General features: G+C 41.3%; 1 protein-coding gene across 1 annotated transcript in view; it reads left to right on the top strand.

The window, feature by feature from the left end:
* Nucleotides 1-5,508: 5,508 nt before the first annotated feature.
* LOC111575341 (protein kinase C-binding protein NELL1) overlaps nt 5,509-16,393 on the top strand; it is a 345,892-nt gene continuing 335,007 nt past the window's right edge. Inside the window, exons 1-2 of the mRNA XM_055013217.1 lie at nt 5,509-5,683; nt 6,189-6,317. Coding sequence (XP_054869192.1) covers nt 5,635-5,683; nt 6,189-6,317 — 178 coding nt within the window. The 5' untranslated portion in view covers nt 5,509-5,634. The remainder of the gene's footprint in view (nt 5,684-6,188; nt 6,318-16,393) is intronic.

Genomic DNA, 16,393 nt, shown 5'->3' on the forward strand with positions numbered 1-16,393 from the left:
AAACTTTCTCTCTTCTCTAAAGTTGGATGGAAAAATACAGACTTGTGGCTCAGTCCTCTTCTAACTAACCATGGTTCGTTGATGAAATTCACATATTTTGTGTTTGAATAGTTTTGCTAAGTGATGATATATACATTCCTTGGAATGTTTTTTATGTTTTTTTTTACCACTTACGGGCAAGGAATCATATACAGCAACTTTACTGATCTAGAATTTCGATATGAACATTAAAAATTTAGAAAAATGTCACAAAAGTAAAAGTCTTGCTATGTCCTCCAAAAACACTCTGGGGTTGATATTTTGAATTTCAAAGTATTTCAATAAGTGACCTTTACAGGGTTAACATGTAGATAAAATGTAAATATCAGAGCTGGTTTGCATGCAGTTTTTGTGCACTACTCCCTCCAGCCACCAGGTGTCCTCAGTCTTTCAGTCTACACCACTTGCTGCCACACCCTCCTCACCTGATCCTAATTTGTCCTCCTCCGCTCCTTGTCAGACTGTTTAGTGATTCCACACCAGAGGGCGGAAGTATGATGCAGGGCTGATGGGTGAGTGAGGTAAATTGATCACTAAAGTGAGAGTTTTTAAATTTACAAAGATTTCTCTCTTTCAACGTGCTAGATCAACATAGACATTTATGCTGCAGAGTTTAGGCCACCCTTTCACCAGCTCTTTTCCTGATGAATCCCTATGAGTGATGTGAAATCTGAGCTGAAGGAATATGTTTTCACTGCAAAACTTGTAGAGCTGTATGTTAGTATTCCCTCTAAACAGAGCCTTGTGGTTACAGTAGCACAAACCGTGTGTTTTGTTTTCACAGGAACCTGCATGTATTAAGCTGGTGATGCATAAAATGCATAAATATGTTTTTATGTTTGGTCCTGATTCAATGTGTGGTAAGTTTTGGACTGCTGATACTGCGGCTAAAAGAACACAGATTTGAGAGTTGATACGTCTGTTGGCCGATAAAGCTATCGGTATGTAAGCACTAACATTAATTTCATTTCAGTTCTTTTGCAAATATCTTTCACTATGGGGCAGGGTCAGACCTAAATGCACTTCTTGACGATCATGACATTTAAAGTTTCTCTTTGCTCTAATGTGCAGCTGTCCCTTTAGAAATAAGCAGCCTCATTTAAAGTGTTCCAAGCAGTAAAATATATATATTAATTTACATAATTGCCAGTTTTCTACCAACATTTCTCTCAAAAGCACTTTTTAATGCAATATAGTGTTCTATTATGGATAGCTCCTCCTGACTGAAGTAGGCAGCATGTGGTTGGTTATTTTATGTCAGGGATGTCAAACATATGGCCTGATGACATGACTTTGCAAATTAATACTTACTGTGAAAATATTTAAAGACATTCAACACTGTGCAATATAATGTCATTCAGCTGCTTCAGTACAAAAGAGTTTGGTTTGGTGGAGCTTTATTTTTTATGCACTGCCGCAACTTGTATGCATTTTTTTATGTATGATTTTTATACATTTCCAAGGCAAGATGATAACTTAACCTTCTTCCTTAATAGTTCCCACTTTAGGTTGTATGGTGTCGTGGTTAGGATTACTACACCCATGTGGAAATGAATGTCAATTTAAAATAATAGCTAGGTCTTGACAAGTTGTTTCTGAATTCCAGATATCTGTGACTGAATGTTTTGTGCCTTTGTAGATACACTGTGATCTGTAAGTTGCAATGTGTAAATGAGATACTGAAGAGCATTTATTTTTCTTTTAGAAATTACAGGTTGTTCATAATGTTTTGGAAAAAGTTCGTAAAATGTGAATTTTTTTCAGAATGTACTTTTTTGCACAAAAACAAAGCTAAATATTTGGATAGGTTAATATGCTCTGATTGTACTGGTCTGGCCCACTGGCGATCAAATTAGGCTGTTTTAAGTTGAAGAAGACTGATGGAAGACTCACAGAATCTGATGAAGAAAACCTGAGTAACAAAGAAAGTTGATACTTAATATGATTATCTCTGATCTGAGATTAGTTCACCTCTCTCTTCTCCAGCTTTGTTTTTGTGTTGACCTGTTAACTTCTGACCATTTTTGCCTGTTTTACCCCAATCTCAATCTTCCCATCCCTTTGCCTTGCCTTTAGACTTCTGCCTTCACCAGTTGAACAACCACAAACTGCCTCAGTCTTCCTACGGCCAGTACTACTAACCAAGTTCATCATACCCAAGGTATCTTTTTAATATTTTTCTCCACTAAGCCTAACAACTGCCATCAGGTCACACAAAGCTGGTTACCAACTCAGAAAGTCAACCCAGGGGATTCTGAATTTAGCTATGAACCCGTTCGCCTACAACAAAAAGTAGTGGCACAAGTTGACCAGTTGCAAACGCTGACAGGTCTCGATATGCATATTTATCTTAAGAAGGGCAAACTATGATCCTAAACTGATGTTTTAAGATATAACCTGTCAAAACGCGACACACTGCTGTAGCCAAAGCCAGGAAGCAAAGCCAGACTACATAAATGCATGTACTAAGAGACTTCTTGGTATCACTGCTCCACCAATAAGGGACAAGAAGATCTGACTGTTACACTGAATGTGTTTCTTGGATGGAATCTTTTCTCATGGTTCGTTTTCACCTTTTTCTTTCAGCTGCAGCCTTGGTGATGTTAAACGGTCTTAGGAGCAAGTGAAGAACAAATATAAAAACATCATTCAAACTGGTAAATAAGCTGAGCTACTTGTAAATCTTGTAAGGTCAACAAGTACAAGGCTCCAGTGCTTTGTCGCTCTGTTTTAGGACTACATCGCTACACACAAGGCCCAAAGAAAAGTGAAATTGCTTTGAAACTTCTTGCAGTCCAGAGTAGAAAAAAATCAAGCGAGGAAGGCTTGAGTTCCTGCCATTGAGATCTGTCATGTCTATGCTCATCAGCGATGGAAAAGGGTTTAGGTGGTCTCTAAAAACCCCTGACTTCCTTACAGACCACTCATGGGATCATCTAGGAAAGTTGATACCATTTTTCAAGAGGATTGATAGGTTGGTTTATGTTTTCTTGATTCCCATTGATCCGTTGTCTTGAGCGTAACCTGCCTCAAAGCAAGTTTAGTGTTCAGCATATAGTGATGTACCCCAAAAGCTAAGAAGTGAGCTGCTGTTGTCGTCCTGAAAACACAGAGTTAAACGTAAAGTTAATGCAGACCTTTGGATCTAGTCTGCTCTGCTGACACGCATCTGCCAGTTTCTGCTGAATTCCACAACAATGGATCCCATTTTAGAAGCTTGTATGTTTTGTATGCAAAGAAAGTCAAGTAGAAAAGACTATTTGTTCCCTCTGTGCTGAACTTCAGTTACTGAAGGCCAAACCACATGAGTTATTTTCATACTTGTCAAAAATGAAGATACTGCACCTTGTGGAAGCATATGCTGTGGTATGTCTGCACTTATTTATTCAGGTTTCCCCCGTAAAGAAAGATTTTTAGAAACACTTATTTGATTCTGATGAGAAGATTGATAACACACTCGGCTATAAATATTAAGTTACCTCCTGTAGGCAGCAAACTTAACTGAGAACAAACACTAGAAGTACTGCAGGGTGGAAACAACTAACCTGGCTTCGAACAAAGGTAATAAAATCTGCCTTGCAGCACCTCTACAGCTCACTATGTGCTCGACTATTAGCAGCCAGGGGGGACTGCAGGTTCCACTCTTTGTTTCAAACTAAGTTTGGTGCTGGTGGTACCTTCGTGTTTAATTTACAAACAAGAGGATGGTATTCTTTAGACCTAAAACCTGGATAGGGATGAAAATTTTCAAATTTTTCCCTTTTTCTTGTTTGTATATGAATCATTTCTGCAAATGATAAATCACATGTTATATTTTAATGGGTTTTATCAAGTCTAGAGCTACACATTTCTCAGTGAAGTCTAGACATTAGTGGGCCATACACTGTGACAGGCTGCAGTTTCGGCTCTGCTAAATATGACAAAAAGTTGTCGTACCCACAGAAAACAGATGGTTCGTCCACCGGCAGTTTGTGTCAGCAACTAAAGATCATCAGATGAGTTCAAGAGAGTAAACAAACATCTGCAGTTACACAAATGAGCTGGATGCCATAAGAAACAACAGAGAAACTGAGTAAAAAAGTGATATGAATTGCAAAGTGTGTGCTTTTTACAACAAAAAGGGGTTGTTCGACAGCATTAATACAAAGCAGATTCCACAGCATGTGAAATATTAGTCAAAGTTAACTGTGAAATGTGTGCAAATCATCGTTTGGTCGGGCATTACTGCTGGGTGAAATAACAGCATGGTATTATGTGCAAAGATGAAGCACAGAGGGGAAAAAAATATTTAAAAAAAAATCTGCATTCATTGCATTCAGCTGTTTGCTTTTTCTTTCTTTTCCTTGGCTGTGGGAGGCAACAGGAGCTTTTATGTTCATCTGCTGTGCCACACAGTCCACACAAGGTTTGGATGTTTAAGCAGAAAAAGCAAAGACGTAAATGAACTGGACAACACTGAGCAGCTTGATTGCTTCGTTTGTATACCTATTAGAAGTCTGAAAGGCAGGAATTATGTTCCCTGTTAACCCCACCGCCTGTCCAAAAACAGTTTCAATTATCCCTCTCCCTTTTTCTCTGCTCTGCAACCTGCAATTTCAAATATTATGTTGTTTTTTCATCCTTGAAGATTTTTTTTTTTGTTCTGGATCAGTGGATATGCGTGCTGCTGTTGTTTACAGTCTAATTTTAGAGGGTGAAACAGTGACCTGCATCCCAAAGCAGACATTATTACACCCTCAGAGTGCACATGAACAGGTGGAACAGGCGGTGCGCGCTGCCGCAGTCACTTCTCGCCATCACCGGCTTGTGTTGATGCAGGTAACCCGGACAACCTGACACCCTGACAATGTACACAAATTAGAGGCAGGCAGCAGAAGGGTATGATTAATGGTTCTCAATAAGGACAGGCCCCGGAGGAAAGAGGAGCGGAGCAGCAGAGCTTCTAAAACCCAGGGATTTTCTGAGGCAGGGAGGAGGAGGGCTGGTTTAGGATCGGGGGGGGGGCTGTGAAGGAAAGTGCTATTATACTGACTTACAATTCAGAGCATACTTGGGCGCTATTGTATCCTTAAAGTTAAAATGTGTAACACTTTGCCAGCTGCAGTGTTGTTAATTTACCCCATGAGAGAGGATTTTCTTTGATTAGTCCCTGTTCTGACAAGTAGGAGCAGACCGCCGATCTCTTTCAGAGAATTCCCACATCCTCCACTCACCGAGTTCCCTTTGAAATCCATTTTCTCACCTCCAAAACTGGAAGTTTCTGTGGTCTAAGCGAGGGGGAACTTTTCAAATTGATTCTTGAGAATATTCACAAATTTCCCTCCTGCAATACACTATTACAGCTGCTTCGAATAAACGCGGACATGTGGCACGTTTGATGCCACGCAGGGAACGATTGGATGCGTCCAAACACTCTACAGTGATGCGGGTTCGCAGTGAGGGAACCCCTGCTCCTGTGCTGTGGACCATTCCTCCGTTCCTCCACATCCAGGCGAGGTGAGAGCAGCGCACAGCGCCAGACGGACCGGAGCGGGTTAGTGTGGATACACAGCAGAGCGCACGACTCACGGACTGTACAGCGCAACTCCAACACAAATGGATATTTACGTGGCTCTCTTCTCCTTTTTCTTTTTTACCAAACCATGTAAGTACGAGCGTTGTGTTTGCACTCTGTGGGTCCAGTGAGTGTTTTTTCGTTGTTGTTGTTGTGAGTGACAGGAGCTTCCTGACGCTCCTCGGTTTGCACCTTGCGCGCAAACATGCCAGAATTTTTGGTTGAGTCTTTGGGCTGCAGCGTTTTTGTTTTTAAAAATCAGCTGCAGTTTGTGAAGTTGGTGTTTGAAAGCAGGTGGGAGGCAGATAAGAATAAAGAGATGACACGTTTCACCTCAAAGTGCAGCGCACCTACACCCGTGGAGAACACAGGTGATGGCTGCGGGCAGATTCAGCGCATTTTAGTGGGCAGCTTGAGCGAATTCCCTGCGTGGAAATAAAAGCTGCATGACTTTTCTCCCAACCAGCCATCTTTAGCTGAGGAATGCACAGACTATTATCTCTGCGTTAAATGCTCAGGGTTGTAGTTGAAACCTGTCAGCAGGTTGTGCACCCGCCGCCCCACATCCTCTAACCTTCATTTCTCTCCCCCTCAGCTTTGGCTTTCGGATCAGATCAAGACTACCAGATTGATATCATCAATGAACTTGACCTGGAAAATGCCACCTATGGAATTACCCAAGTGGCGGGGCTCCACAACAGCAGCAAAGCCTTCCTTTTCCGAGGTAACGCACGCACACTGGTCATGCTTTCTTCATTAGTCGCAAGTTCGTCTTTGTCTTTATTCTCATGGCTGCGCGCACTCGTACACAGACGCACGCACGCTCTTTTGTTTCATTAGTTGGTGCGAGCAAAGCCACGCTGCGCCACACCTTTTGGTGTCACAGTATTGGCGGGGATGCTGAGCCGGAGCACTCCGGGGAGCCTCTGCTCATAATTACTCCACATTTAATTTGTCCCAGGCAACAGATGCCCAGACTCTGCGTGGACACACTTGAGCGCGCTCTCTGTCGCGGGTTTGTGCAGCACTTCGCTTGTTTCCAATGAAATCCACTGTGTGTGTGCATGCGTGCGTGCGTGCGTGTGTGATCCCAACAACTGGTGATTTAATGGATATCAGGTGTGTTGGATTGTGTGGAGCTGAAGCCACTGGCTGGTGCGTTTAAAGCCTCCATGAAAACAGAAATGTCAAACTAGGACAGATGACAGAGAAGAACTACTGACACAGTGCTGTTGAGGTTTGTTGCTGTCTGATGTGTCAGGAGATTGCTCTACTATGATTTGCTTGCTGGCTTTCCACCTACTCTGAAAAGGGACTGTTTGGCACAACTTGTTCCTTCTTCCTCCGGCGCCATCAGCTTTAAGCAGAGGCGGAACTGATGGAGTAGAAGTTGCCTACACAGGAGGAAAGAGGAGCCGGAAAATATCAGGACGACTGAGCTGCAAGAGAGTTTTTGTAATGATCAGTTGCCGACTTTGTGTTTCTGTGTGTTTTGTTTCTGGCTTGGATGCAGCTACAGGCAAAGAAACTGCAAAGACTAATCTGCAAACAAAGTTATCTCATTAAAACAGTCTTTTATTGATTCAGGTGTGACTTGATGTTAGTTTTATTGCCTCCTCGTGGTCCATTCCTGTTCTAACCCAACAAATATCCAGCGTTGGTGGGAAATACTGAGCCTTCTTTTCACTTTTCTTCCTTGACTATTCAGATTCAAACATACTGGCAGAAACACCAGCAGCTTAAATCCCAAAACAGCAGCTTTAGGTGCTGAGGTTCATCTAAAGCAGAATGGTGGTGTTTTGTGTGTGAGCATGAGTGAGTGAGTGTGTTTGTGTGGTTTTATTTTGCAGAGTGCTTGGCTCTGTCTGCCACTGGCTCTGTATGAATGAAGGCAGAGCAGCTCGGCCAGCTCTGGCAAGGTGAAGCTGTCCAAGATTCAGGGCTGGAGGCCGTACGGGATGCACAACCTTACTTTTTGCTTGATGCACACACACAAACGCCCACACACACACACATAAACTCCCACTCCGAGCTGCTCTTCCTCCAGTTTTACAGCATGGGAAACAGGAGACCAATCCAGTGGGGGAAACTGGCTGTGTGAGTGCTGGAGAGGATGCTGGTGTTGTGACCTATTTACCACTTTTTCCTGCCCTTGTGCTGCTTTCGTGGTCTTGTAACCCAGATGGCTCCACAGAGCACCTTCATCACTTACTAGGTCCCTTTACAAATGGAAAAAGTTGATGTTCTAATGGATCGCAGCAACGAGCAGCCTGTGATTAAACCGTCTTGTAGAAGCCATGACTGATGTGGTCAGTGATTGTTCAAGTTTGCTGCATGCAATCATGTCCTGCACTGGACTCGATGTCTTATTTAATCAGTTTGATTGCGTACGTAGCGCAGGTTCTAATGACTGGGAAAACGAGGCAAAGCTATGTTGTAATTAACATCCATTGCACTGAGAGACACAGGGAGAGCTCTGGCAGCGTGTCTGGCTGGACACTGGGACCAGTCTCACCAGCCTCCCAGTTAGCCAGCGATCCCCAAACAGCAGATGGTTTGAATTAGAAAATAGCTCTCAGTACCCCTCTTATGTTTTCGGCCGAATAAACCGGCAGCACGAGCCAGCTCAGGAGAAAGCAGCCTCCGCTAAGAGGTCCTTATCTGGATTTGTGATCCGACCTTGCCATGAAAAGAAAATGCTAATAATCCCCCAACATGCCCAGATAGCAGGGAACAAACCTCAGATAATTGCTAAGATATTTGCATATTTGTTATGGTTTGTACTTTTTTTTTTAAATCAACAGGATCGCTTACATTGCTGGAACGTCTGTGATGTGTTGAACAAAGTTAGCTTGCCCAGACGAGAGCTGACCTAGATTCTCTTCCTACATGGGAACCCAGATTATCAACCTCATTACTCAGAACCTCTATAACCCAGTGTTGATTTACACTTAACGATAAATAACAGTTTGTGTGTGTTTAGCATCCCCCTATGGAGACAGTTTGTGTCTGTCAGTTTGGTCCAGAGTGAAATATCACAACTTCAGACAGATGGTGGCACTTTCAATCCTGCAAAGCTTTCCTCTCCCGACTGTTGAAAATGTGCTTAGTGCTTGAAAAATCCGAACGCTTCATAAAATACCCGAACAAGCATCGAACGCATTACCACGCATTCTTACCACCCAGTGAATAGATTCTGTGACTTTGTTCGGCTCAAAGCATTATGCCAGAGCCTGCATATGGTACATCACAAAGTAAAGCTGAAACCGGAGCCCTGTTTTCATGGTTCTGCTCAGTTCCTCGTGTCAGAAACTGACCCACCTCTGGACCTGTATCCAAATGCTATCCAGTCTAAGTGGGTCCCTGTAGTCTCGCTGTTGTTTCTGCATCGGTGTCAATAACTCAAGTGGATCCATGACATGCATCGTCTTCATCACAGGAGAAAAAAATCCGATTTGTATTGATGCAGAGCAAGCAGTGAGAGGTTGTGAATTGTAAGGGAAGCAGACGTGTATTTCTGCTGCTTTCAGATGTGATTGCTTGTTAATTGGTGCCACATCACGCTGCTGTGGTGATGGTCTTCATCTCTGTTTGGGCTCACTGCATTTTGGATCGGTTTAATTATAATTAATTACCCTCTAATCTGTCTGGACGTAGTCTGGCTGTCCTTGGGTCACATTTGGGTGATTTTTTTTCTGGAAATAATATCTTCACACAGCGTATTTGGGTGTGTGTTTCATATCAACTTCTAGGTTAAGGACAGTTGAAGAAACTCCCTGTGAAGATGCTAAAGCGGCGACCATGCAGCAGGTAAACTGCTTTGATTTAGAAAGCAACATGGCTTTTCGTCTGAAGGGCAGATTTAACTGTTTTTACCCTGTTTGTGATAAAGATCTGAGATGAGCTTTCATGTGGGACTGAATCTGCTCAGCAATTTCTTTAGTATGTCTATTAGTCTTGATATGAAATAGATGGAAACCTCAAATGTGGAGCTGTTGTATTAGTACTCAGTAATGTTTTACTGTGCAGTTTTCATAATAGTTGGGCATTATTTAGATCTTGATGGCTTTTATTGTTTTAACCAGCTGAAATGACATAAGTTTTTCTTGAGTAATCACCATTTTTTTCATATTTTCTCTTAATATGAGATTGTTCTCTGCTTTGTGTGATTTAAAAAGTCTGGGAATCCAAAATCATTATTTCATTGAATACGATTTTTTGATTTAAATCGTAGAATTTGTTAAAATGTTGGATAACGTTATTTCTTTTACACCGACAACTCAAAGATAAGATGGTTTTACCTTAGCTGACATGTTTCAACTGCAGTCTTCTTCAGAGCGTCATCTGACGTGTGCTGACGTGTCCTTTTTTATCATGTGACAGGTCTGACAGATCTGTCAGAATCTGTCAGATAGGCCACGCCCCCCGCCGTCCGGTGCTCTCTGGAGGATGGAGTCTCAGGTATTAGAGGGTGTAGTCCCCCTCGTCCCGGTTCATGGAGCAGCTCGCCTGCTTCCTGATCTCTATGGCCTCCTTGATCCATCGTTTATGCTTGTTGGTCTCCGATGTTACAATCCTCCCCCTGTCCCAGTCCATGATATGATTATTTCTTTTGCAGTCATCCCTGATGGCTGATTATTTGTTTTCTTGTTCGGCTTTTTCTTTTTGTGTTCTTGTGAGTCGTCCAGGTGTTTCCTTTTCGCATTCTGTCTGGTGTTCTTTTCTTCTTGTGTTGAATGATCTGCCTGTTTCTCCAATGTATGTTTTCTCGCAAGATTTGCACGGAATTTCATAAATGATGTTGCATTTCTTGTCCGGTTCTTTTTTGTCTTTGGGATGGACTAATAGCTGCCGGAGTTTTGTATGTGGTTTTACTGCTGTGTTGATGTTGTGTTTTTTCATTATGCGCTGTATGGGTTCTGTTATCCCACGGATATATGGTCTACAATAGGACGCAGTGGTGTGTCTTTTTTATGTATTTTTGGTGTCCCATATATCCAGGGGGTAATTTTAGCTGTGGGAATGAGGTGGTTGTAAGCTTCCTGTGTTATTTTATTGGTTTCTAATAGTGGCTTGAGCAGAGTTTTTAATGTCCTTTTCTTTTGTTCTGTGGGGTCTTTTTTGAGTATTTAGTATGTGTTTCTGTCCTGTAGCATGTTGGTTAGCTGTTGTTCGTATGTGTCCGTGTCCATGATGACTGTGGTTCGTCCTTTGTCGGCCGGTAGGATGGTGATGCTGTTGTCCTGTTTGAGTGATTTTATTGCTTTTGTTTCTTGCTTGGTGATGTTGCTGTGCGGAAGTTTTGCCAATTTTAAAATGCCTGCTATTGCGTTTCGGAGTTCCGATTTGTGTCCCTGATCCTGTAGTTTCTGGCATGCTAATTCTGTTGCTAGTATGAATTCTTCGTGTGGTATTGTGGGTGTGATGGCGAAATTGAGGCCTCTTGTCAAAACTGTTTGTTCATGTTCCGTGATGAGGGGGCCTACACCCTCTAATACCTGGGACTCCATCCTCCAGAGAGCACCGGACGGTGGGGGGCGTGGCCTATCTGACAGATTCTGACAGATCTGTCAGACCGGTCACATGATAAAAAAGGACACGTCGGCACACGTCAGATGATGCTCTGAAGAAGACTGCAGTTGAAACATGTCAGCTAAGGTAAAACCATCTTATCTTTGAGTTGTCGGTGTAAAAGAAATAACGTTATCCTATGATAGTCAACGACAAAATGAACATCATCCAAATATTGTTAAAATGTTGGTAATTTAATTGTATGAGCATTTTTAAGTTGAACATGATGCTAAACCTACACAGCATTTAGGACCTCCAGCTATCTGTGCAACAGTCTGGTCAGTATAGATCCTCTCTCCTCTTTATTGACTCTCTTCTTCACAATCATTAATGTTAAATAGTTAAATGGTAACAACAAATGCGGCTTTGATCCAGATATCCCTGAAATCTATAAACTCACCTCCTGTCAGCCTTTTAAGCCATTTATCCTTAACATATAACAACTCTGCAGTCTGCTGTTAGGACTGAAATGGTTTATAATTAACGGTTCATTGACCCTCTTGTCGATTCCAGTCAAAACTCTTTTTTTTTCCAGCCTCAATTAAAGCAAAAATCCACACTTAAACACCTCAGCACTGTTCCACAGGGAGAGATCTGTAGCTTATGCAAATTGCACTTGCATGGCCATTGTTTCTTTTTCTATTCCTGCAAAAAAAATGGACTAATGCAGAACATGCAGTGTGCAAAAGATATGTCTGAGAAACTGCAATGAAGTTCAGCTGCAGGAAAAGTTTCTCTGGTCGAAAGCAGCAATGCAGATGCCAGGTTTGTCCCACCAAACAGAACAGGGAAGCGCCCACAACAATGGAGAAAGGACCAGAAGAAAATGTGGCAAGGAAAAATGCTTCTTGACTTTCAAACATAGTGAAAGTTTTTGCTGATGAGGAACTATGGCTCACTGATTGCAATTGCTCCCTTTACATACAGAAATCAGCTGAAAGCAACCGCTTTGTGGAATCAAGTCATTCTAGGAAATACTGGAGGAGTTCCACTGAGTTTAAGAAATGCTCAGAAAATAAGCTGACATGTTACCAGGTGTGGTTATTTGGTTTCTTGTGATATAACTTTAATTTTTGTTCATTTCATAAGTGGCAGGCACAATAAGTTCATCTTTAATGTGCCGTTTGTTTAATCTGAACAGCAACTGAAGTGTAAAAATTGACAGGTTGCACTTTTAATGGAACCGTATCTGTCAACAGCCATATTTAGGTTTTTGAACTGATTAAATAGAAACAACGTGATGAGCAGGACTTTTTTTAGTGAGAATTTAAAGACTGGAACTCATGGAGCATTCGGGATTTTCCACTGCACCATGCAGTACAGTCTTTTCTGGATCAGTTCAGAAGAAGCTGCAGCTCTCTCTTCTGTTGGGTTGTTGTGAAACACCACTTTTGGTAAGGAAAAAAATATATATTGTGAAAGCTGAAATAGGTGTGTTATGAACAGCAAAATTGCAGAGTCTGAAATCACTCAATTTCAGCAGTTGAAAAGAAAAACTGAATTCGTCCCAAACAAGAGGCTTGCAGTGCAGACAACACTCTATTAAGAGAAGAAAACAGACTGCTGTCTTTTGACTTTCCTCCCTAAAACCCCCGACGAGAACAAAGTGGACAAAATATCGCAAATGCACAAAATTTCAGAAAACGTCATTCCAAAAGATATTAGGCTGATTGTTGAGGAATCATTTTTCACTTAAAAAATAATTTATTTTTTTTTTAGTTACTGTAGTTTATTCAACCAATATTTCAAGAAAGAGGCCAAATAATCTGAACACAACCTGCAGGAGCATCAGTCAAACACAGTAAAGAGCTATTTTATGTCTCAAAGGCACAGATTTGGAAAAAACATGTTTGTGCCAAATAGACAAAGCGCATCCTGCCTCATACTGTATGAGTGGATTGAGCCCACTTCTGGGTTTAGATAGAATATTTAGACTACTTACTTGTTATTCTTGGATGTTAAAACAATTAATGTTCATATTATTAAAAAAATCCCCAATCTACCATCTCACTACTTTCTAACTTCCAAACCCTGATTGTGGCACTCAGCTCGAAGCCCGTTTGCACTCGCTGAAATGTAATGTTCATCAAAGTTATGTCTTGCACATTTCCAGAAAAGTTATTTTTATATGGCATTAAGATGCTGTAGTTTGTAGCAAAAGAAGGTAGTTTAAATTGTGCGTTGAGGGTATGTCTTCAACCCTGGATTTATACAGATTGGTGAACTGTTGAGAAGGATTGCTTGAAGGTTAAGTTGTATACAGTTGAGTTTCGTGGGACCACAGCTGATGTTATGCTTTAGCATGTGGACAACACCTTTTACTGGGATCAGTTTATTGTTGGTCAAGGTCTGTTGCTTCACAGTAAGAAAGTATTGAGCATCGTCTGTTGGCTCACTGCTGCTACACCTTTCACTTTCCTGTTTAAAAAAGCTACAGCCACATTGCACTCTTTCACTGCAGCTCTGATATGGCATCCAAAGTGGTGCAGCTTATAGCTATCTGTAGTTTTCAGTTGGACTTTTACATACATAGTGCAATTACAGTACAGTTGTGTTAAAAGTTGATGGAAAAACTTCAGTCAGCATGAGGTTCTGTGGGAACTTCAAAAATGAAACTGGAACAAAAGGTGCAGTTTCATGAATGGCCACCAGAGGGTGGCTTCAAAATGAGTCAGTCCTCGAAGATTCCATGTTGAAATTCCCAACTTTACAACAGAAATAAACATGGTAACAGGCTGTACAACAAGGAAAACTGCTTTGATCTATATAGTATGCTCTTCATCTGTAACTGTGACTGTATTATGGATTAAAGTTATGAACAATTAAGGGTGTAGCTTCATTAACCCTTAGATGCATAAATGCTGGGTTATGCTTTCCGCACGAACTCTGCGTGAGAGAACGTGTGTGGTGTCTGCTCCCAAACTTCAGGGGTAGTGTATCTCAAATACATGTCTACCTAGTCTACTGTAGTACTAAACTAGAGTAGAAGAAATTTGCCATTGTTTACACCACTTACCATATGGCATTTTACCGAATAGTTGCATTTCAGCAGTTAGTTTTAATTTCACACCATGAATTGTTCATAACCTGGTTGTCACGGTGATCTCTGTGTGATGAATCGTCTAAGTGCCCCTATTTTTGGACTTCAGCTACGAGTAGCTGGTCCTCTTCCATGTTTTTCGGCGCGTCTCTGTCTGCGTAGTTAGAAAAATGTAGAGGTGCACGACGTGGAAATTTTCTGCGTGAGAAGGGCCACTTGAGGGGGCGTGGCTGCTAAAATGACACAATTTTTCCGAACGGAACCGCACGGACCTTGCGGATGCGGCAAGCATAAAACAACAGTTGTTTGCTGCATCATTCCATTAAAATTTTTAGGTTACCCTTCATACTTTTAAAGACATTGTAATATTTGTATGACTACCCCAAGCTCTTCATCACTGATAATATCATCCAAGAGGTGATGCAGTGACCAAACTTGGAGGGACGGAGAGCAGCAGCAGTTGGAGACAAAGAGTGGAAAAATGTCAAACTAAATGGATGTTGACATTCTTCTATTGCTGTTCTGTGTAATATTCTTCTTTTTCAATGATCAAAATATTCAAAAACTGTTACAACAGGGAAGAAAAGGTATTTCAAACATGAAATCATTCTTGTGTGGACAAAAATATAAAACAATAATACAAATTACAATTTTTTAACTAAAATGGCATAAAACACATTGATTCTTGTCTCATTTTTGACCCACTGGAAGAGTGTAAGGTCCAATCACTCATGCATCTAAGGGTTAAGTAATGTAAACTGTATGGTGGAGTTTTTGGCCTTATATGTAACTATTCCACATTTTGGTGTGAAGGTACAGTGAAGTTGTTGACTGCTGGAAAGAAGTCACTCATAAACACCAATTTCCCTTTGTGGGATAATCAGTTACGCCAGAGACCAGCTTGGGTTTTGAGTAAGAGGCAGTTCTCACTTCTTCTCAGTGAGCCAACAGCTAAATCACTATCCCTCTTTCTGCTTACACATAAAACCGACGTAAATGCAGCAGTTTGCCAGATTGCCTTTTGACTCTTCTCTCGCAGCTGTCAAAAGGCAATCTGGGAACGGTTAGAAATCTCAACATGAAGCAAATAGATGAATAGACGAAGCGACGTTGAGGTACATGCCAAAACTCTAAATCATGACAGCAGGAGGTAGAACTTTACAGATGCTTTTCTTTAAAACCGGAAGAAAAACAGATGATACAAGGAACTTTTATGTCAGTCTAGACTGCGGATTTCTGAATTTTATTAACGACGTTCTCTAACTGCAGATGGGACAAATAATTCCCTGAAGTTTTTAAGTCTGAAATGAGGCGCGGTATGGCGATTACTGCTTATTACTGTCCCCGAATACATAGTATAAAAGGTTTCCTAATTAGCAATAATGGTGTATGGTTTACTTGCTGTCGTCTCATGGATGTGCAGGTACAACTCTGATCTGATGCCTCGGCAGGTGCTCTGTGTGAAACAGCACACACATGCCTGGCTTCCATGTGCTATACTTGACTTCTCTAGCTATATAAACAGGCTACAGATGAGTTAAAGGAAAAACTGTTTCTGCCTTCACTGTCCACTGGTCAGCTGTGTGAAAATCTCACCCTTGCTCCGAGAATCCTTTCATTATATTGCAGTGTTCAGTAGAGGTCGACTGATATGGGATTTTCAAAGGCCGATACCAATTTAAAAAAAAAATTTCAGCCGATGGCCGATATCTAAAGCCGATTGTAGAAGCTGATTTTTAAGGCCGATATCCTTTTTTTTTTTTTTTTTTAAAGCACATCGATTCCTCAGAATCTGATTAGATTCTCAGCTCTTTGGTGCAACTGAAAAACAACTTGTAACTTAGCATGACCAACCAGCATGAGACAAAAATTCAGAAACTCAGCTGAGATGGGGTGAACTGCAGGCAGTGTATGGCAGCAAATTAAAAGCAGAAGTAGTACAATATCTACAGTATGTCATGTCACCATTTTTTACAGTATTGGTAACATCTGAATATGTTACATTTTACAAATATTTTTCATGAAAATATGTACTCAAAGCAGTTCAAGATTTGTGTTTTTTTAGGTTATTTTTTAGCCTATATTATAGAGCACAGTGGAGAGAGAGACAGGAGACGTGGGGGAAAAACATGCAGTAAATGGCCATGGGTTGGATTTGAACCCACAACCCCTGCGTCAGGGACTATAGC

This window comes from Amphiprion ocellaris, chromosome 1, assembly GCF_022539595.1.
Source record: "Amphiprion ocellaris isolate individual 3 ecotype Okinawa chromosome 1, ASM2253959v1, whole genome shotgun sequence".
NCBI classification, from domain to species: Eukaryota; Metazoa; Chordata; class Actinopteri; family Pomacentridae; genus Amphiprion; species Amphiprion ocellaris.